General features: G+C 38.2%; 1 protein-coding gene across 5 annotated transcripts in view; it reads right to left on the minus strand.

Moving 5' to 3' along the window:
• Window positions 1-945: 945 nt before the first annotated feature.
• The window catches only part of LOC123629089 (lysine-specific demethylase 5D), a 42472-nt gene continuing 19875 nt past the window's right edge, over window positions 946-23542 (minus strand). For 4 of the 5 annotated variants that reach the window (XM_045539045.1, XM_045539044.1, XM_045539042.1 and 1 more), the window contains 16 exons: window positions 14258-14439; window positions 14000-14162; window positions 10353-10472; window positions 10034-10228; window positions 9578-9759; window positions 9376-9500; window positions 9107-9254; window positions 5797-5902; window positions 4886-5244; window positions 4358-4496; window positions 3731-3910; window positions 3439-3576; window positions 2670-3269; window positions 2321-2399; window positions 1986-2185; window positions 946-1877 (listed from right to left, as the gene is read on the minus strand). In XM_045539045.1, the coding sequence (XP_045395001.1) occupies window positions 1527-1877; window positions 1986-2185; window positions 2321-2399; window positions 2670-3269; window positions 3439-3576; window positions 3731-3910; window positions 4358-4496; window positions 4886-5244; window positions 5797-5902; window positions 9107-9254; window positions 9376-9500; window positions 9578-9759; window positions 10034-10228; window positions 10353-10472; window positions 14000-14162; window positions 14258-14439 (3267 nt within the window). In that variant the 3' untranslated portion in view covers window positions 946-1526. The remainder of the gene's footprint in view (window positions 1878-1985; window positions 2186-2320; window positions 2400-2669; window positions 3270-3438; window positions 3577-3730; window positions 3911-4357; window positions 4497-4885; window positions 5245-5796; window positions 5903-9106; window positions 9255-9375; window positions 9501-9577; window positions 9760-10033; window positions 10229-10352; window positions 10473-13999; window positions 14163-14257; window positions 14440-23542) is intronic. The other variant, XM_045539046.1, reaches the window with a different exon arrangement.

A 23542-nucleotide genomic window follows, 5' to 3' on the forward strand; every position in this document is an offset into this window, starting at 1 on the left:
ACCTCTGTGGAAAGCAATACAGAGATACCTCAAAGAGATGGAAGTAGACCTACCATTTGATCCAGCAATCCCATTACCGGGCAACTATCCAAAGGAAAAAAAAGACATTCTATGGTAAAAACATCTGCACTCGCATGTTTATAGCAGCACAATTCACAATTGCAAAGATGTGGAAACAACCCAAGTACCCATCAATACATGAGTGGATTAATTAAATGTGGTGTATGTACACCATGGAGTTCTACTCAGCTATAAGAAACAATGGTGATCTAGCACCTCTTGTATTATCCTGGGTAGAGGTAGAACCCATTCTACTAAGTAAAGTATTGCAAGAACGGAAAAACAAGCACCACATGCACTTACCATCAAATTGGTATTAACTGATCAACACTTAAGTGCACATATAGTCATAACATCCATTGGGTGTCGGGCATGTGGAAAGGGGAGGAGGGAATGAGTACATTCACATGTAATGGTTGCCATGGGCACCATCTGGCAGAAGGACACAGTTGTACTTCTGACTTGGGTGGCACAAGGGCAATATACGTAACCTGAACATTTGTACCCCCATAATAAGCTGAAATTAAAAAAAAGAAAAGACATTGTAGTATTGCCAAATGCACAGACACAAACGATCAATAATGGGTTAGAACAAAGAATTCATGCATGGACACGTTTTAGTCCAGTCAATAGATTTCTGACAAAGGAGCATAAAGCAATTAAGTGAAGAAGCATAATGTTCTATCCATGGTGTGGGACAACTAGACATCAGAAACGGGCAAATAAACTTTGGCCTAGGTCTAATGTGTTTTGTAAATACACGTGCCCATCCCTAGTCCTGCCAAAAATCATTAAACATCATGTTAAGCCACTGTTCAAATGTTTCCCACCCTTAGTCCTTCAATCCTATATTCCAAGAAGTGGAAATCAGACTGGTCCCAAAAGATGGTTTTATTTTTTTTAACAAAAGAATCAAATTAAAAAACAGACAACAGCTAGAAACAAGAATTTCTTATTTTACTCTCTTCTTTTTAGCCTTAACCAGTAATTACATAATACAATGTCTTCTCTTACAGTGTGAACCAAGGGAAGAAAAGAAAAGGAGGTAGAATAAAGATACAAGGCTTGAAGCATCAAAATATTTTATAAGACATAAGAACAAGAAAAAAGAAGAGTACAGAAACAAAGGTAAAAATATATATGTATAAGAAATAAGGGAATACATTTGGCCTTTTTCAAGTTTATCCAAACTAGACTGAAACTGGCTTAGAAAAATCACTCCTGTATCCTAGTCCCAGGAATGCTGCTGGCAAGAGACTTCTGAGATGAAGCATACAGGGTACGGTCCTTGGCAGCTAAGCTTCAAACAATACTGTTAGGGATAAGGTTAAAAAAAAAAAAAAATCTAAGGTCACAAATTCTAGACAGGAAATAAATTCCTTTTTAGGTCCTGGCCAGGAGGCAATGGCACTAAAAACAAAACAAAAACCGACAAAAAGCACAAAAAATAACCTTTTGTGCTGCTGTCACAACTCTTGGTGAAGAGGGCAGGAGAGGTGTAGCAAAGGTGTTAAAGAAGCAAAAGCAGATGAGGGTCCTGAATCCTTCTGTTGTAAGCTATTGTGGTTCCCTTTTAAGATGGGGCTGTCATCTGTGGGGTGTGTCATAAACATATTTTTATGTTCTACTTCTTCCTCAAATTGTTCTTTCTCTTGGCCTTCCTCAGGCTTAATCCCTGAGCTCCGGGCCCTTTTGGACCCCAGTTCTTCTTGAGTAAGATTCTCACCCTTTCTACTCTGATCGATCTTCCGTTGCCTCCGTCGTCTTTCCAGTGCATGGCCCCTTGTCCGAATCCCCTGATGCTCAGGCTTCTCCAGCTACATACACAGATAAACAGAAAAAAGTTGTGGGCCAGTGATCAGGCCTACGATCCCTGTGTACTTGCCCTGACCTCCTGCCCTGCCAGTGAATTCCCCTCTTCTTACTTCCAAAAGTGTGTGGATCCTCTCCAGGTCTGGAGGCTGTCCAGCCTGCAGTAGCTGCCAGATGCTATGATTTTCATCCAGAGTCACCTCAAGAAGGTCACCCTCCATCATGAGCTCCTCCAGGGGGGCCCGGGTTGCCTCAGGCAGCTCCAACACAGGGCCAGTCAACTCTGGCAACAGTGAGGACAATAGTGCCACATCTGGAGGGGTTGCAGGACAGGCCGGGTTAGACACTGCCCTCGGTCTTATCCTCACCACCACTATACAGCTGAGAATCTCATGGATCATTCCAATGATGTGCATCAATAACCTACCCAAACCATACCTGGACTTACCTCTTTTACCTGAACCCTCTCCTGGAGCTATCTTCCCAGGACTGCTCATGCTGTCTCTATTTTCCAGCAACCCTTGGACCTGCCAAGGAGCAAGAATGGCTAAGGGTAATTGCACTGAAGAGCCAAGACCTATGCTTCCTCTAACAACCCAAACTTGGGACCCTCCACCTCCTACTAGACATAGACTGCCAGAGGGAGCAGAATTTAGGGGCTGAATGGATGCAGAATGGGGCAGGGAGGCTGGGCCATAGGAAGCTGAAAATTAGAGAACAGGGATAAGGCCAGAGTTCAAAGAGTGGCAGGGACTAAAAGAGAAATATGAGAACAAGAGCTGGCCTGAGCAGCTCACCTTAGAAATATTGTTGCCATTGCCTTCTATTAGATGGTTAAAGGCATGGGCTGAAGTGGCAGTAGGGGGCTCCTTGGGCCTAGGTTCAGCCTGTAGCTGTTGTCGAAGCTCAGCCAGACGTCTCAACAGAGGAGTCACACCCTCAGAGGCCAGAGCCTGTCTGGCACGGCCTTGCCAGACAATGGCCCTCTCTGTGAGGCATTGTAGGGCCTCGCCCTCAGGTAGCCGCACAGGCAGTCTCTGCAGGGCTACTAGCAGTGCCAGGATAGTCTCCAGGCGTGGGCGCCGTGAGCGCATACACAGTGGACACAGGAATTTTGTGTCCCATTCCCACCAGGCCAGAAGTGGGGATGATGTGGGACTGGGCCTTGGAGAGCTGAGGAGGTGAGGCACTGATACACACTGCCCATGGAACCAGTCCTGACACAGGTCACACTGCAGGGCTCCCACCCCAGCTGGCACCTGCCCACACACACAGATAGAGGTTACAGGGGTGGCTGTGGTTGATGATGCCAGTGGATTGGGCTTGGCTGAATTGGTGCGACGCAGCTGCAGGATACTCTCCTTCTCCTTCTGTTCTCCCTCCTTGAAGGCCATGATCTACCATGCCCAGAATAGAGAGAAAGTAAATCAACAGCCCATCTTCTCCCTTCCCCAGCACCCTTAACACGCTGCTCCCAAACCACAACTAAGTTTCATGGTTATCTGGTCCTGTTTTCAAGGAGATACCCAGGATCCATCTTGTTCCAATCTGGGCCAAGCTCCTTACCACAGAGCCTGGGTCTCTGAGGTCTTGTGCAGACAGCCCCAGCAGCTCTGTGTCAGATTTGTACAACCCCAGCTCCTTCTCCATCCACCGGCTGCGCTTGGTGCTGTCTGAGCCGGCGTCTGCACATGGACAGAGCACCTGAGGCAGGCAGATAGACAAGGAATGACTGGGCTTCTTCTGCCTCCCATACACTCTCTGCCCCATGCTGGTGTCCCCATTAAACCTCACGAGCTGCCTCACACCAGCCAGGCCAGACACAGGAGACTTTGTGGGCCAGGGTCCCAGGCCTCACCTCCAACAGTGTGTAGCAAGAATTCTTCTTGAGGAAAGTCTTGGAAGCTTTCTCCCTCCAGGAATGTGCTGTGAGTACCTGCAGCTCTAGCTGTCTTAGCTCTTCCAGGCTGACAGGTAGGTCTCGGCCCACAGCCACTAGGCCCTCCAAGTCATCCAAACAGGGGTAGTGGTCACCATTCTCAAATAGAGACAAGAAACAGTTCAGTTAAATTGTGTCAATAACTATTCTCTAGATTTGTGCTGAGCAATGTTGGTTATTATGATAAGTAGCTACACGGCAGAAAATCTATAGACTTTTTCTGAAAGGGAAAAATGAGATAGAAACAACTTTTCTCCTAGTATTCCCAATTTCAGTGGCTCAGAATCAAAAATTCCACTTAGGCCAATTACTCTGCTCACATGTGCTTCCTCTGTCACCCTCTCCATATTGACAGTATCTTCTGCTTAGCTCTAAGTCCACACTCACTTTTCCTTTTCCCTCCGTTCTCATCCTAGTATCCTCAGCTCTCTCGGAAATCTCCAACCTCTCACCTTCACAATACAACTTAGTAATAAAGTCTAAGGTACAACTGCCTCTCTTCTAGTTGCAGGCCTGAAGCAGGAAAGTAGGAAACATGGTCCTCACTTGAATCTCAATCACGTCAGCAATCCAAGCCTGTGCCTTAGTCAGAGCTTCTTTGAGTGCCTGGATGTTAGGCAGGTGAACAGGAATGTTTTCTGCCTCACGGATTATGGCTTCCAATGTAGCTGGTGGTTGTTTCTGCCTAAAAATTTGGGGGAAAAGGGAAATTCATCATTAAATATTACAAGCATAAAAAGTTTGACACAGTAAAGAAGCAACAATGCTCTAATTCCAAGGAACTCTCTAAACATTGGAGTGGACATGAAGGTCGCTATAAGCCAAGTTCAATATTCATAATCTGAGAACTAAGTCAGACAAAAAATATTTCCATAATTATTGCTTTACAATAGTAAAAGATTGGCATGTTATATAGATAGGACTCGATGACATGTCATAACAATACTTTCGAGTTTAACAAATGTCTAACTGGAACTCTGGTGTGCAAGGCCACCAAGAGAAACCATACACAGGATAAACCACAAGCTCTGAAAATTACAGTCAGGGTATAGATGGGGAGAGGCTAGGTCCCACCTGGCCTCCAGGCAAAAACGAGCTTTTTCTTCCCAGCGCTCTGCAATGGTCAGCAATTCCTGCAGCTCAGCCTGGGCCTTGTCCACGGAAGGGCTGGAGGCTATCTTGGAACCCATAACCAATAGCCCCTGCATGATGACCAAAGAGCCCCTTTGGCCTGAAGGGGCCAGTGCCTGCTTCACTTCCTCTAGCCATTTTGCCTGCTCCACCTGCTGCTGGAGCTGATGGGCTTCAGGGACTTCCACACCCAGCTGTTGCCCCCTCTTCAAAAGGGACTGCAGTAGCCCTAGACTAGAAGGCAGTGAAGCCAGAGCCTCTCGGGCCTCAGCTTGGTAGGCCTCCACCTGTTCCAAGACATCCTGCAAGGGTACAGAACAAAATGCAGATTTTTTTTAGCCTCATAGATACTCAATCACCTGGATTTGATACACTTCCCATATTCTCTCACAGGCATTTACTGTTCCTTCAAACATGTGCTAAAACATGATCTACTTGGTATTAGCAAAGGTCCTTTGTTTACCCTAGAATCACCACTTTCTCCTTCAATAATCTGAAATTTATTTTTCCAAAGCCACTTTAATATGATCTTATTGCTCTGGGAGGTCTCCTGAGGCTCTAGTGTCTGAGAAAAACTCCCCACATTCATATTTTCAAATCCCAAGAGTCAGACATTTATTACCCCTCTGCTAGTATCTTTTAAGTATTTTTGTTTGTAAGGATATCCCCTTGTACTATAACTTGAAACGATGCAGACAGTATGGCATCACTCATCTCTGCACATTCTAGGAAAGAATCTGGCATTACATGGGGATGTTTAGAAGAATCAGATTCTTAAGCTTTCCTAACGTTATCTCAGATTTCAGGAATATTTCTTGTTAACAAAAATTCCATCTTATCATGCCTCTCCTCACCTTGACATCCCCAATCTGATGCATGGCACAGGGGAGGCTGCCCATCTGGTCGAGAAGAACCTGGAGGTCAGTCAGGGTCAGTTGTGGGGTTTCTACCTTACAGGAGCTAGGGAGGAAGAACTTGTTCAGTGAACCTGCCTAGACCACACATCAAGCATTCTTAGAACTTGAACATCATTATTCCTCCTCCATGCTATAGTAATAGCTGCAAAGGTCCTTTCCGTAAGTTCAGGGACTGTGAACCTGTTAGTTAAGATAAAAAAAAGACCTGACATTTCATAGCTGATAGAAACAGTTAATAAAGAACAGACTGAAGATACCAAAGTAAGAAAATCCAACTTTCTCCAAATGTAATAGTATGGATCTAGTACCATTAGACAGATGGTTAGTATCATTATACATGAGAATGATTTAATGACAAGATGTCATGAAAAAAAAAAAGAAATATAAATAGATTTCTTTTTAAGAGAGAATAAAAATGTGAGATGTTCCCTAAATAAATTCCATTTTCCATAGTAATTCAGTTAAGAGTCAAAATGAAGAATGAGACATAAAACTTAAAAGTCAAAAGGATATAGGAGTAGTAGCTTTTCATCATGAGACAAAGATGATAAATTAACCTAGAAACCGAAGTACAAGAATTTTAAAATAAAATGCAATGGAAAGATTAAGCAGAAGTGTTAAATGATGATAAGAATGGTCAAAAAATACATACTTTAGATGAGAAAAATAAGAGTTCATTATGTCAGAAGTGGAACAGTAAGAAGTGATGGTAAGTTCTAAGGATGTAGTTTTTGAGTGTAACTGTCTATAAGATAAAGAATGACTGAAGAAGCAGGTAGTTAGATGCAGGAGGAAAATGAGATGGATTAAAATCATAAAAGTCTTAGGATTCATGGCCATCCTACATAAATATCAAGGGCTTGAGGAAAAAATATTTTATTTCTTTCTTATCTATGAAAAGGTAATTCATTTTAAAATTTTGTTTTTCATATTGTGAAGAAATTCAGCAATAAAAAACAGGTCAAAACAACAAGCAGGGGTATTTTGGAGTACTTGATGTGTTTCTTAAGTGTTGACAGTTGAGAATGAAGAGAAAACACAGGAAAGTAAGATAAATTCGGGTCACTGAAAATCCAGGTGTCAGAGAAAGGAAAAAGAGCAATCTATCTTTTTAATATGTACGTTTTCAATTATATCTCAGGCTAATAATTACTTGTTGGGGCCAGTTTAATAGCTTTCTCATCAGTTTCTTTGTTTTAAATCAGACCCTGTCCAAACCTGTCTGATCTATCTTTAAAACTGGTCTAAAATAATGAACTTTGTATTATCTGTGTTTCTATACACTTCTGTATTTCAAAATATTTTACTGTTTATTCATTTTATTGAAATAATTATTTAAATTCTCAAGTAGAGACTAGTTCAAATGGATACCCTTACTTTATCTTCTCAATGTCCTCATTCTGACACTGCACCAAATAACAAATTCCCAGATGTATCTAAAGTTCATTACTACTAATACACCTTTAATTTTTAAAATAATTATTTGAGTTTAAAAAATATATACTACATGATTTAATTTTGTGATTAACAGCTACCGCTATTCTCACTTTGACCTCAAATTTATAAAGTATTATGTACAGTTGTGTGCTGTATAACAACATTCTGGCCAATGACAAATCATATATGCAGTGTTTGCCCTGTAACATTATAATGGAGCTGAGAAACTCCTATTGGCTAGTGGAATCATAGCCCTTTTAACTTTGTAGTGCAATGCACTACTCACCTGGTTGTGGCAATGCTGGTGTAAACAATCATACTGTGCCACTCGTCATATAAAAGTATAGCACATATAAATTTTGTGCCATACATAGTATTTGATAATGATAAACAACTGTGTTACCAGATTCTATATTTAGTATACTATATATTTTATCGTTATTTTAGAGTGTACTTGTTCTAGTCACTTAAAAAAATATAAAATAAGAAGCTGTAACAGTCTCAGGCAGGTTCTTCAGGAGGTATTCCAAAAGATGGCATTGTCTTCACTGGAGATAATAGGTCTGTATGTGTTATCATCCCTGCAGACCCTTCAGTGGGACAAGATGTGGAGGAAGAAGATAGTGATATTGATGATCCTGATCCTGTGTAGGCCTAGCCTAATTGTGTGTGTGTTTTACTTTTTAACAAAAAGTATGAAAATTAAAAAAAAAAAAGAAAAAAGAAAAAAAAATTTTTTCTATAGGAAAAAGTTAAAAAAATTAAAAGCTGAAAATGTTAGAATTACAGAGAGCTACGCTAATTTACTATTAAAATTTGTTTTTTGTAAATTTAGTGTAGTCTATGTATACAGTGTTTATAAAGTCTTCAGTAGTGTACAATAATGCCCTAGGCCTTCAAATTTACTCACCACTCACTCACTGACACCCAGAGTAAATTCCACTCCTGCAAGCTCCATTCAGGGTAAGTATCCTATACAAGTATACCATTTTTTATCTTTTATACCACATTTTTACTATCCCTTATCCATATTTAGGTATGTTTAGATACACACTTAGTATTGTCTTATAATTCCCTACAGTATTCAGTACAGTAACATACTGAACAGGTGTGTGGCCCTGGAGCAACTGGCTATACCATACAGTCTACGTGTGGAGTAAGCTATGCCATCTAGGTTTGTTAACAGCTCACTTGATGATGTTTGCATAATGACAAAATTGCTTAAGGATGCATTTCTCAGAGTGTACCTCCCTTGTTAAGTGATGTAGGAATGTATACAAATAATCATTTACTTGACTTTTCAATCTGGTGAGAGTGTGTAAGTATTATCAATACATCTGGCAACCAATAGACAAATAAAATTCAAGGATTCTTTCAACTTCTACAATTTGATCCAACTATGCAACCAAAAGTAAGTTTTGTAGCAATTCCAACGCCTGGATAATTTCATGAGATTTACTAAGAAGTGGGGCATGACTGCAGTTTTGCTAATGCATCCTCATCATTATCACTGCAATTTACAGTGAAAGTCTGAACTACATCATATCATGTTGGAAACAGTCTGCTTCAGTATTTTCTAATTCACATTACACTGTTTTCTGTTCATATATTACGTAACCATTTTCATTATAATTTGCCTATTGTAGAGTCAATGTGTCTTCATCTAGTTTACCTATGTAAGTTTTAGTCACCAATAAGACTATATATAACATACACATTTTTGCTAAGTGGAGTTATTTATAGTCTGTCAGTTTTGTTATTCATTTTCGTACACTGCCAGTCTTTTTTGCCCTCTTTTCCTCTAACATACCTGGCCACTTGACCACTGACCAGCCTCAGGACTTGGGAAATACAAGTCTCCACTTCACGTAGGCAGTTTTTCAATCGCTGAAGCAGCTCACTGTTAGGAAACCTCCTCTCACGGGCTTCAGACTCCAGAGCTCTTAGCTCTTCAAAGCCTAGAGAAAGTACAAGTTGAAAGAAGTAGGCAGTGTTTTAGAAACACAGAAAAGTTAGATTGAAAATACTGAAAAAGAAATAGAGCTCCCTTCAGGAATCCTTCCATTTCTCATCACTCACTGCGCTTCCGGCCATCCTCCACTTCTAAGGCCACACGCACTTTGTTAGCCCACGTGTCAAAAGACTCAGCCCGAATCTTCAGCTTATGCAGCATGGTAGGGAGCTCATCCAAGGTATATCGGTATCTGAAGAGAACAGGAAGAGCATACCTGGCTCAGATCTGCAACCTCCTCCATGTTCTCCCATTAGGCCCCTCGCTCACCGTAGGTACTGGCGGCTACTTGAGCACTTGCAGAGGTCATTGATGTGGAAAAGGCAGACAAGGCTATCTGGACAGTCATAGCAGGCCAAGGCTGACAGGAAGCACGTGGTCTTGCACTTGATGCACTGGCGTTCATCATCTGGAAGCAGCTCGAAAGCCTCCCGCTCAGCCTCCGTGATGCCCTGGGGGTGTTCAACCCACATATACTGTAAAGACTAGGAGTATGGTTGTGGACACCCCACCTCAGCCAACACTGAGCCCTGCTGTGGGCTCAACCTTGTAAGGATAGCTGTAGAGAAATTGGAAGAAAAAACATAAACACATGCAGTCTCTGTCTTTCCATTTCTAAATGCATGATTTAAAGATGAGGCACAGAGTGCTTATTCAATGTTGGTCTGTGTCTCCCTACTATAGCATAATTGACTATGTCCCCAAGCCCTGTTCTCTATCACCCACCTTCTCCAACAGGGCCTTTCGTAGACGTCGCTCCTCCTGAACCATAATGAACATCTCCTTATGTACAGCCACTGCTAGGTTCAAATCCAACTTCTCTGGGAAGGCAGCCATCTTGCAGATAAGCTCCTCATGAGAGAAGACACAATAACGCCGAAGACGGCGGTAGTGTTCAATGCACTGGCGTCCAGCAGGTAGCTGCAATTGTATTCAAGATTGTGTGTGGCTATCTGGAGAACATGATTCTTAACCTTTCCACATTGCCCCCTACCCACATTCTTGGTATCTTTCTACCTGCAGGACCACCACATTCCAGACTCACCCAGTCAGCAGTGCAAAAGTTGACAGCTTCAGCAAAGTTATAGCCTTGGTTGAAGCCACTGTGGTAAGCACGCGGGAAAGTGATGACAAATTCTCCTGCACACTGGTTTGTGCGGACAACCTGAAACAGGTATGTGGGTCAGACCTAATGATGGGATATGAACTTAAGAATGTCTATAAATCCTGTAATAAATGTAGGAAGAGTGGAAAGAAACAAAGACTCTACCTTCAACTAAGTAACTTTCAAGGAAAATAAGATTGTGAAGGTCAAAAGTGATATTTGGAGAAAAGCACAAAGAAAAATAATGTGTAATTCAAAAAAATCACATGACAATAAAAAGTATCCACAAAAAACTTGAGAAATTTCTTAACTACATCAATAAAAGAAGAAATGTAAATTTAAAAAGCCATAAAGTTAAGTCACCAAAATTAATAGACTTGGAAACTCCAAAATTTTAACATTCCACTAAAACAATTATTTAGTGTCAAAATATTTTCAAAACTCTTCAAAACAATCACAAACCCACAAAACCAGTATAAGACTTAAAACTTCTAAATTTTGGTGATATAGTGCTCCACTGAAGTCATCTTGGGACAGACAGCAGCCTGCTATTGCATCTTAAAATGGTGCCAAGAAGCACAATGTGGACTTTGTATTCAAAGAACTGAGGGACTGTGTCTTCATCTGTCTGATGGCTCCCTGTAGATACAGTTCAAGAGCCTGACTTTCTTCCTTTCACCTGCTTGACAGTTTTCCCAAAAGGCAGAGGAAGCTTCTCTGCGAAAACAATAAACATTGTAAAATGACTAGGAGGACAACCTTAAGGAAAGATACTTGGGGAACAAAGGTTCTCAAAAGTTCCCACGTATTCCTGGGAATTAAGAAAGCCACATGCATGCTCTGAGAAAGATGCATACTCAGAAAACATCTATGACTTTAAGCTCTCACCTCTGTCAGACTTTAATGCTCTGCTCAAGCAGGAGGTAAAGTCTAAAGCAGTTTTAAACAGCACTGAAAAAGTTTCCCCAAACTGACACCATCTAGAAAGATGCGGAGAGTTTTGTTTATTTTTTTCAGAACCCTCTGTTAGATTGCCAGCATGATAACAGAACACAGAAAAATAACACAGTCTTTACAAGAGTATATAAAAAGATGTGCAACATCATTAGCCTTTAGGGAAATGCAATTTAAAACCACATGAGATATTATGTCTCACTACTATGATGCCCATAAAAGAAAAAAAAAAAAAGACAGGAAATAAAGTACTGGTGAGGGTGTGAAGAGATCTGAATCCTTGTGTACAACGGATGAGAATATAAAACGTCCATAAAATTGCTGTGGAAAACAGTATGGAGGTTCCTGAAAATGTTAAAGAGAAAATTACCACATGACTATACCACTTCTAAGCATTAACCTAAAGTACTGAAAGCCAGGACTCAAACAAGATATTTGTACACAAATGTTTATAGTAGTATTATTTACAATAGCCAAGAGGTAGAAACAACTCAGTACAAACATCCAGCAATAGATAAATGGATAAACAGTATGCTGCTGTAATAAGAAATAAAATTCAGACACATGCTACAACATGGATGAACCCTGAGGCAATTACGCTAAATAAAAGAAGCCAGATACAAAGGGTCATATATTTTGTGACTCCAAGCATAGGAAATATGGAGAGTAGATAAATTCAGAGACAGAAAACAAATCTGTGGTTCACAGTTTGGAAGGGATGAATGAGGAATAACTTAATAGGCTTGAGATTTCTTTTTGGAGTGATGAAAATGGCAACTCAACACTGTGACTGTATTAAATGCCACTGAATTGTTTGCTTTAAAATGGTTAATTCTGCATCATGTGAATTTAACCTAAAAAAATTCCACAAAAAAAAATTAGTTAAGAAAATTCACTAACTGAATGACTACAAAAAACAACAATAAATATTATGAAGAAAATGTGATTTCCAGAATTTTCATAATATAATACTCAAAATGTTCAGCAGAAACCAGAAAGTATGGCCCTTCAATTAAAAAAAAAAACACTGAGCTAGCTCAGGCATTGGACTTATTAGATAAAATATACAGATCAACACTTTTAAATAGGCTTAAACAATTAAAGAAACAATGCACAAAGAACCAAGAAAATCAAAAGAAAGATGTAACCACAAATAGAATCTCAATAAATAAAAATTATAAAAATGAAATAAATCAAAAATCTGGAGCACAAAGTCCCATAGCTTGAAATAAAAAATTACCTACATGGTTTCAACAGCAGATTTGAACAGGCAGAAGAAAAGATCAATAACTTCAAGAAATTTTAATTAAGATTTTCAAGTTGGAGAAGAAGAAAAAAAGCCTGATGAAAAATAAATGGAGCCTAAGACAAGATATGTGGGACATCAAGTGCACTACAAATACAGAAAAGGAGCCCCAAAAGAAGAGCGAAAAAAAGGGACAGAAAAAATATTTGCAAAAAATTATAGCTGAACAATTTCCAAACTTGAGGAAAGACATGAATTTTCACAACTGAGCTCAGTACATTCCAACTACATAGAATCAAGGACTCAGTATAATCAAACTGTCAAAGGATAAAACACAAAGGATGCTAAGAGCAGCAAAAGAGAAGTGATGCAACGTGTATGGTAGCTCCTCCATAAGATTACTAAGATATTTCTCATTAGAAATCAAGGAGGCCAGAAGGCAGTCGGATGATACTTAAAGTACTGAAATGGGGAAAAATACTATTAGAGAAATTAAGAAAGAATCAAAAACTGAGGAAGTCTGTCTTTAGCCAGTCTGACTACAAGAAAGTAATAACATTACTAAAGGTGCCTATATAAGTAAATAGAAATATCAGTAATACATATACAATATCTGTCAGGCATAAAGAAACAGACAAAAAAAACACATACAGAACTAAAGTCATAAGGAAAGAAAAATGGTAAACTAGGTATAATAGTATAACTAGCTTGCTGATTTTATCATCATCAAAATCTCTTTCTTATGAGACAAGATTAGTATTAGAAGAGGAAAAAGGTATAAATCAGAACTCTTAAAATGCTGCAATACTAAGAGAGTCTTAGAGATAAAGTCCCTTTTGTTCAAATGGAAAAACTGAGGAGATGGTCATGGAAGTATGACGAGTGGTGTAGAAGTTAACTAAGAGCTTACTTTTCAAATAAAAAAAGGTATATATAGCATGTTACAAAATAGAGACTGCCCTGCTTTACTTAGCTCCCACAAATTACTGGCATATTCTTGTGTAAAAGAAGCTGACATAAATCAATCCTGGAAATATCCAAAAGCCTGAAACCACTCCCTCATTCCCATTTACACTTTATAAAATTAGAATTTACACTGAGTAATGTTAACAGAAAACTAATTCTAGACTAGGAGACAGATTAAAAGGCCAGGATCCAGGTTTTAATTTTTATGTTGCTAAAAAATTATCTGATTTCTCCTTTTTCTTTCTCTTGGTATCCCAGTGTACAGGACTGCAATTTGATGACAACATGGAAAGGGAAAGAGAAACCTGTTGCTACACCTGCAATTTTATTTCCTTCAAAACTAGTTTTTTTCATTCCCTTCCTATGCTAGAGCAATCAATTAAGTCTGTTTTCCCCTTGCCCCTCATTTTCTGGTACTCACTGGCACACCATGGGACATGAGGGTGTTGGGATTCATAAGAGTGACAAGTTGATGGAGGAGGTCAGGCTGGCTATCAAACAGCTCAGGTGTCAGCCTCTTCATCACTTCCTCCAAATGTTCAGCGGCCAGTGAGGGTACCCCATACCAGGTCTTCGGCTCACCCCTGCTCAGGTAGAGAAGAGACACATAATGTCTTGAGATATTCTTGTATATGAGAGAAACTTCATACCCATCCCAGCCATCAGGGCCCCCACTCACCAGTGCAGGTAGTTAATAGAGTAACTCCAGTGATCCTCAATATGCCAACAAAATGCTGAGAAAACCATGCCCACGTAGAGCCAGGGTACCTTCATGCCTGAGATGTCCGCATTGATGTGGCAGAGAACAGACTGATCTAGCACTGGCATCACATTCAGGTTCCAACCACTGGCTGCATACTCCTATTGGGTCAGAGATTTGCCATAGTGGGTAGGAAGAAGGATTCAATGAAGAATGTCAAACTGGGCCAGCAATACAGGAAGAGAAATATGTTCTTAGAATGTGCTGCTTGTTAGTATTCATGGTCCTTCACAATGTGTAACTATAAAGTAAGTGTCCATATATAATTTCTCAATGACAACTTTTTTTCTGGGGAGACAGAGAGGAGTGTAACCTAAAATATTAATTATCCATAATCCAGATTAAGATTCATCTGCCCACCCACCCCCACCCCCAGAAAAAGCACTCTTCATAAATATTCTAGTCTAAGCTCACTTTATCCCCTCTTTCAGCTATTGGCTATGCCGCCGATGATCTATCAGGCCTCTAATTAAAATTGATAGCCAACATATTACTCCTCAAGTACTTCTAGTATCTTCTCAATATCACAATTATATTTTTCTTTTATCTTCTGTATTACTGATCAAAAAAATATTATGCTCTAAATCTTGTCCAAATCTTAGTGTTACACTGGGTATTTCCCATAGGATATTGCACGCTCACTTCTTTAAATACACTAAATTATTATTATACCATGTCTCAAACATTTTTTTATTTGTTGTGTTTTGAAACCCAATACATTGTTTTTGGAGTATAAAAAAACTGCTGGCCAGAGACGGGTATCAGTGAAATCTCAGTGTAGGAGACTTCAAGGGCCCTTCTCTCCACAGAAAAACTGGCAAAATTGTCAGATTGAACTTTATCAGATTGTGAATAATACTAAAAGTTTTACTGCACCAAACAGCAGCTAAACACAGAAGAGGAGCTTCTGACATTTTAGCCATTTTAACTTACTTTTGCCCACTGCCTTCTCCTCCCTAGCTTAAGTGCTAGTTTGAAGACAGCATCCTGTATTTCTGGCATGAGTTTCTTTCTGAAGATGCAGACAAGGCCTTGCTCTCAAAGAAGTAACTGTTTTTATTTATTTATTTGTTTTATCTATCTGCGAACAAGACTCAGAACTAATGGGATGGGTTTTAGTCTGCTTAACTCACAACCACTTCAGGGTTGAAAAGCAGCTATTTGGAGGGCACTCCTCCAAAACAATGAAAGGCAAACCCACTCCCTCCTAGAACAAAGGATATCAGTTGGGGCAAACAATAAACATGACAAGAAGCCTGGGAGTGAGATGCTTTGGGGACTGGATTAAGAACTTGGAAAGGTTTTACATATTCCAAACAATCAAGAAGACCACATATATCCAAGATAGAAAACAAGTTCATAAACGACCTCAGAAGTCCCAATTTATCTCTAGATAGCTTTCAAGAGTTGTCCAAACAGTAAATGAAAGCTACAAGGAGTTATCAATATCTTATACAAACACTGAAAAGTCACACACAGAGCAATTCTACAAGGAGTTGAAGGGTATTCAAAGACAACATATTACAAAGAATATAGTCTTAGCAAAAATAGTTCAGAAAACAAATACAATTCACAAGAAGCAAAACAAACCCTTAGAGGGATGGTAATTTCATTTCCAGGGTTACCACATTAAAATATTCAAATGTCCAGTATCAATAAAAACTTATAAGGCATGTAAAAAGCCCTGAAAATATGGCCCAATCAATGAAAAATAAATAAATAAATAAATAAATAAATAAATAATAGAAATTCTCGAGAAAGCAGACATTGACCATTCTAGGAAAACAAAACAAAACAAAAATAAATTAGTGTCTTAAATAAATTCAAAAGCCAACGTACAAAAATGAGAAAAATTCAGAGAGCAATTTCTCTCCTAATAGTCTCAATCAAGAAAAATAAGCTATAAAGAGTTATCAAATATAAATTCTGAAGCTATAAAGTACCAAAACTACAGTGAAAATTCTCACCAACAGCATCTTTGGGAATTTCAAAGAAAATAATTAGTGAACTTCTAGGTCACATTCACGTCCGAAGGGCAAAAAAAGAATAAAGAAAAATAAACAGAGCCTAAGACAGCTAAATGACACCATGAAAGGAACCAATATGCACGTAAAAATATCCTAGAGAGAGAAAGAGACACAAAGAAAACTTCAAGAAATATTTGCTGAAAGTTGCCATACTGGACAAAAGACAGGAATCTACACAACCAATAAGCTCAATGCACTCTAAGGAAAAATAAACTGAAGAGTTCCAACCAAGACACATCACAGTAAAACTTTTAGAACACAAAGAAAGAATACTATGATCAACAAAACAGAATTGACATCTTTCTTACAAAGTATTATCAGTATGATGAATAAATTATTTCTCATCAGCAACTAAGGAGACCAAACGAAAATAATATCAGTAAGACAGTGAAGTTAACAATTCCCCGGCTTCACTCCACACCACAGAAATTGAACTTGTTAACAGTCCACAGGCAAGAATACCACCTTGAATGCCCCAGAAGTCAGGAATGAGGCTAAGACATTCCCTTGAACCACAGACCTAAAAAAAGCTTAGTTCTCTGTAGTTGTGCTGTCCCTACTCTGATCTGGCACAGCACCACACACACAGAATTCCTCTGGATCCATGATTTCTAGAGTGGGAAAAGTGAGTTGGATACTAACACCAGGTGTCCTATCATTCTAGGACCCCCTCACAGCAAGTTCACTTTTGTCATGTCCCACAGGAATCACTGGGAGTACTGGCAACTCTAGACCACTGAGGTCAGTGAGAAACAAAAAATAGGGTAGGGTTCACAGCAACAAGTACATGTCTTAGTAATCGTGTGAATTAAAATAAAATCTTAAGGCTCCCTATACCAGCTAACCGAATGGACCCCCTCCTGGCCAAGGTGGTACCCTAAAACTCAGTTGCTGGCCATGAAGAGGGAGGTCAGACATGCCTCATCATGCCTCCCTCCCTTCTTGGAGACAGTCTTTGTAACTGATTAAGGGATTAAGGGTATTCAAGACAAACCTGCAGGTCCTCAATTTACATAATGAATATATGACTGGTAGCTTGTCTCTGATAAACAGCTCCTTATCTTAAAACATTCCAAGACTTTTGACAAAAGCTTCATGTCTTTAACCAATTACAATCAAAGAGTCTTTAATCCCATCTATAATCTGTAAGCCCTGCTTCAAGATAGCCCACCTTTTCAGGCCAAACCACTGTATGCCTCCCATATGTTGATTTATGACTTTATCTGTAAAATTCCTGTCTCCCTGAAATGTGTAAAACCAAACTAACCCAATCATAGCAAGTCCATTTGCTCAAGGCTTCTTGGACATGGCTCCGGACCACGGTCTTCAAATTTGGCTCAGAATAAACCTCTTTAAATTATTTTACAGAGTTTGGCTTCTTTTCCATTGACCATGGCACTGCTGGTAGCACTGGCCACATAAATACTGGGTTCAGGGTGCCACCTACAACTGCAATGGCTTCAGTGTTCACAAGCTTAAAGATCACTCCTGAAGATCTCAGTATTTCTGGAAAGGCTTACTGCTGAATGACATCCCAGACAAAGCCAGATTCCAAACATACTTCTTCCATGCACAAACATCAACTCACATTCACAAGTAACAATATCAGGGAAACAAGACATCATCAAATGCACAAAATAAGACTCCAGTGACTGACTCTAAAAAGATGGACTGGTATAAACTGTCTGACAATTCAAAGTAGCCATTTTAAGAAACCTAAGAGAACTTCAAAAATATCACAAATTTATCAAAGTAAAAAAACAAAAAAACAAAAACCCCAGAAATCCCAAAGCTGAAAAATACAATGAATGCAATGAAAAATGCAAAAGTAGCCATCAAAGAAGAACTAATCAAGCAGAAGATGGAATTTGTGAATTGAAATATTATTTGAAAACAAACGGAAAAGAAAAAAGAAGGAAAAGGCATGAGGAAAGCTTATAGGATTTGTAGGGCAACATCAAAAGTGCGAAAGTATGAGATACTAGTATTTAAGAGGGAGTAGACAAAAATAATGGGGTAGAAAGTCAATTTAAAGGAAGAATAGCAGAAAACTTCAAAGACAGAGAAAGACATAAATACCAAGAGATGAGGGTCTTCAATTAAATTCAATCCAAAAGTCCACCCAACACATACTACAATCAGACTGCTAAAGATCAAAGTGAAGATTCTGAGACCACAAGAAAAAGGAAGCAAATCTCACATATAAAGGAGTTACAATATGCCTAGAGTAGACTTTTCAGCAGAAACCTAACAGACTCAGGAGACAGTGATATGATACTTTTAAAATTGTGAAGGGGAAAAAAAAGCCAACCAAATACAATCAAAGCAACACAGGTATTCTTCATAAATAAGGAAGATAAATATTCCCAAACAAAAGCTGAGGGAGACCATCACAACCAAATCTGCCTTACACAAATGTTAGTGTTCTTCAAGCTGTAAGAAATAAAATGTTATGCTAAAATAAGCAACACAAAAACATCTGAGAGTGTAAAACTCACTGGTAAAAGTAACTGCCCAAATTCAGAATACTGTACTACTGTATTGGTGGTATACACCTCACTTGCTTCTTTAGTATAAAAATTAAAATACAAAACTAACAAAATAATCTGTAAGGGTTATACAATATCAAAAATATAAACTGAGATATCAAAAATCCAAAATGTAGGGGAGTTAACATGTAGAATTTTTGTTTGCTTGCCTGTTTGCAGATAAAACTAAGTTGTCATTAGTATAAAATAACCTGTTATAACTATAGGATATTTTCTATAAGCCTCATGGTAACCACAAAACAAACAAAACCACACCCTACAGTGGATACACTAAAAAATAAAAAGCAAAGAATTAAAACCATAATACTAAACCATACTAAAATTACTTAACCAAAAAGGAAAACAGGAAAAGAAGAAGAAAGAAGCAGAAAATAACTAAAAAGCAATAGTGAGTTTTTAACTATCAATAATTACCTTGAAAGTAAATGGAATAAATTCTCCAAAGACAAAAAGTGGCTGAATGAAGAAACAAGACCCAAACTATATGCTACCTACAAAAGACTTACCCTCAGTCTGACACTGAAGGGATGGGAGAAGATATTCCATACAAATGGTAACTAAAACATTAGCTGTATTTGTATCAGTTAAAACAAACTTTAAGTTGAAAACTGTAAGAGTTAACAAGTTCATTAAATCATAATCAAGCGGGCAATTCAGAAAGAGCACATAACAACTGTAAATATACATGAATCCAACATTAGAGCACCTAAATATATAAAGTAAATATTAATTACAGTTGACCCTTGAAGAACTTGAGGGATAGGGACACTGTAACAATTCCCCACACAGTTGAAAATCCACATACAACTTCTGACTTCCTCAAAACCTAACTACTAACAGGCTACTGCTGTGACTAGAAACACTGCCAACATGTCTTTTATATGCATGACACACTGGATTCTTACAATAAAGTAGGATAGAGGAAAGAAGATGTTATTAGCAAAATCATAATTTCTGCCTATCCTGCAGAAATTATTCTACAACATCAAGAAGGAAGGAATCCTCCCCCAACATATTTTATGAAGCCAACATCACCCTGATACCAAAACCAGGGAATGATGCAACAAAAAAGAAAACTACAGACCAATATCCCTTATGAATATAGCTGCAAAAATTCTCAACAAAATCCTAACAAACCGAACTCAGGTGCTTATCAAAAAAATAATCCATCACAACCAAGTGGGCTATGTCCCAGAGATTCAGGAATTGTTCAACATTCATAAATCTATAAATGTAATTCACCACATCAATGAAAGGAAAAACAAAGAGCATATGATCCTCTCAATAGATGCAGAAAAAACATTTGAGAAAATTCAGCACCCTTTTATGATAAGAATGCTCAACAAAACTGGCATAGATGGGACTTACTTAAAAGTGATAAAAGCCATATATGACAAACCCATAGCCCACATTACACAGAACAGGGAAAAACTGCAAGAATGCCCATTTAGAACTGAAAAAATTCTAGAAAGAAACAGACGTAACTATATATTTAAGTGTAAAAGTCAGTATTACTGTAGCTTTAACCTCTTTAAAAAAGAGACGTATAACTCCTTTTTCTTCCCCCTATGATATGAAAAACAAATATATAATAACTATAAATCCATATTAAGAGGCAAAATTTTATAAATATGCAATTTGTTATAATAATAATAAGGAAAAGAATCTGTACAGAATTTTTGTATACAACAGTTGTCTATCATACAACTGAAACTAAACTGGTATTAATTCAACTAGGCTGTTGTAAATTTAAGATAGAATTCTAATTCCAAGAAAATAAATTAAAAATACACAAAAAAAGGAAATGAGAGAGAATCAAAATAATACACTAGAAAAAAATCAAAACCAATCGGGGAATAGCAAATTTTAAAAAAGAAGAAAAAAGTTGGAGGATTACCATATAAAATTCAATCAATGCTACAATAACCAAAATTGTCTGTTACTGGCATCAGGGCAGACATAAGGAACAAAGACATATAAGTGAGAATCTAGATATAAACCCACCTATCTAATCTTCAAAAAAAGAGCCAAACCCATTAAATGAAGAAAGAACAGTCTCTGTGATAAGTGGTGCTGGGACTACTGGATATCCTGATACAAAAGAATGAAGCTGGACCTTTATTTCACACTATATAAAAATTAATCGAGGTGGAAAAAAGGCCTAAATGTAAGAGCTAAAACTTGATAACTCTTAAAAGAAGTAGGAGTAAATCTATTACTTCAATTTGATATGGATTCTTAAATATGATACCACAAAAGTATAGAGGCCAGAGAAAAATATATTAATTACACTTCTTTAAAATGAACACTTTGTGAGCCAAAGAATATTAACAAGAATATGAAAAGATAGGCTATAAAGTGCTACACATTTTTGTAAATCATCTAGCACCCAGTAGTGGTCTGCGGCCTATTAGGAAGCAGGCCGCGTGCATCACCACCTGAGCTCTCCGCAACCCATCTATGGAAAAATTGTCTTCTATAAAACCAGTCTCTGGTGCCAAACAGGTCGGGGACTGCTGACCTAGCTGATAATTCTGTATTCAGAATATATACTAACTCTCAAAACGCCAATCCTCAAAAAATATTAGCAAATCTAACTCAGAGGAACATTAAAATAGTATGACCAAGTGGAATTTACCCTCAAAATGCAAAAAGGGCTTAACATACCAATGTAACCATTTCATTTATAAAATGAAGGGGAAAAAACATGATCATCTTACGTAATTCAATAAACTATGACAAAATTTAATGACCTCTTTTGATAAAAACACTCATAAACCAGAAATAAAAGGTGATGATGGGGGCAGGGGACACCTCTGTAAAAATAATATAAAATAAATTTATTCTGAGCCACTGAATATGAGAGTGACCACTGGCCATGGGCACCTACCTCAAGAAGTCCTAGAAAAATATGCTCAAGGTGGCCGAGTTACACTTTGGTTTTACACATTTTAGAAAGATAGGAATTGCAGGAAATATCATAAATTAACAAATGGAAGGTGTACATTGGTTTGTCCCAAAAAGGCAGGACATCTCAAAGCATGGGCACACAGGTTACAAGTATGTTCACAGCCTCTGTGATTTGTAATTGGTTAAAGAAGTAGAGCGCTGTCTAAAGGCTTACAATCAGTAGAAAGGAATGTTTTTAAGATAAGGAATTCCGTTAATCTTATAGCAAGACGTAATATGCTGAACTCAACTGATCAAAGAGATCTATTAAGCAAACTGATTGGCTTTGTATGGTGTTAGGTCCTATTTGCAATTAGTTTAAACTATCGGATGTAGGAAGAAGGTGTGTCTGACCACCCTTCCTTTTAAGGCTGAGAACTCCACTTTTAAGGTTTTCCTGGGGTACCCTTGGGCAAGAGGGAGTCTGCTCAGTTGGTGGGAGGACTGGGGTTTTATTTTAGTTAAAAAGGAAACTACACACAGACAAAAATCCTACAGATGACAACATAGTCATTGTTATAAAAGATTGGAAGCTCTGTCCCTAAGGATCAGGAATAAAACAATACTGTGCACTTTCACCATTCAACACAGAATTGGAAGTTCCACCCAGAACAATGACACAAAACAAACAAACAAAAACCCAAAAACAACATAAAAGCTATCAAAATGGCAAAGGAAAAAGGAAAATTATCTCTGTGCTCTGTTAACAGATGACATTATCCTACATGAAGAAAACTCTTAAATGATTCCACATTAAGAAAAAGAAAACTGTTAGAAATGGTAGAAACTTAGCAAAGATGCAGGCTACATAATCGACATGCAAAAATCAGCTGCATTTCTATACAATAATGAACCTGCAAAGGAAATTGTGAAAACAATTCCACTTACAGTAGTACCAAAAATAAAATATGTGTAATAAACTTAAGGTGACAAGGTGAAAGATTTGTCTGAAAACTACCAAATTGTTGCTGAAAGAAAATAAATTACATAAAAGACATACCATGTACATAAACTGCAAGACTTAACATTGTTAAGATGTCAATATTATTAATACCAAACTATTCTATAGATTCAATTCAATCTCTGTCAAAATTCCAATGAATTTTTTTGCAGAAATAAAAATATACATCCTAAAATTCTCCCGGATACAGAAAAATCCCTCTTAAAACATAAAACTTTATTGACCCTGAACAGACAAAATCCTGTAAAGGAACAACAAAGTTGGAAATATCACATCCTTATTTCAGAAAGCTACAGTAATCAAAGAGTGTAGCAAAAAGACACATTCAGACAAACGTAAAGAAAGCACAGAAAGAAATCCTTGTGTTTGTAGTCAAATTGATTCTGACAAGGAAGACAAGATCCGAAAAAAGGAGAGTTGTTTCAGCAAGTAGTGTTGAGAAAACATGAATATCCAAACACTAAAAAGAATGAAGTTGAACCCTTACACAATATACAAAAACTAAGCCATGTCTGAACCACAGCAATGCTTCCAGTAGGCTGTTCCAAGCCAGCAAGTAAGCATAGCAGAAAACTAGGTCAGGCTAATTTTGGGAAGGTGGGGCTCCTCTGACAACCAACCATGCCTCAAGGACCCCCTGAGACTCTTGTTGAACTTTCTCTACTACCTACCTGCAAGAGAGTCTGGAATGTTTCCCACCCCTTCTTTCCTTTCTCAT

The sequence above is a fragment of the Lemur catta genome, chromosome Y, assembly GCF_020740605.2.
Source record: "Lemur catta isolate mLemCat1 chromosome Y, mLemCat1.pri, whole genome shotgun sequence".
Classification (NCBI taxonomy): domain Eukaryota; kingdom Metazoa; phylum Chordata; class Mammalia; order Primates; family Lemuridae; genus Lemur; species Lemur catta.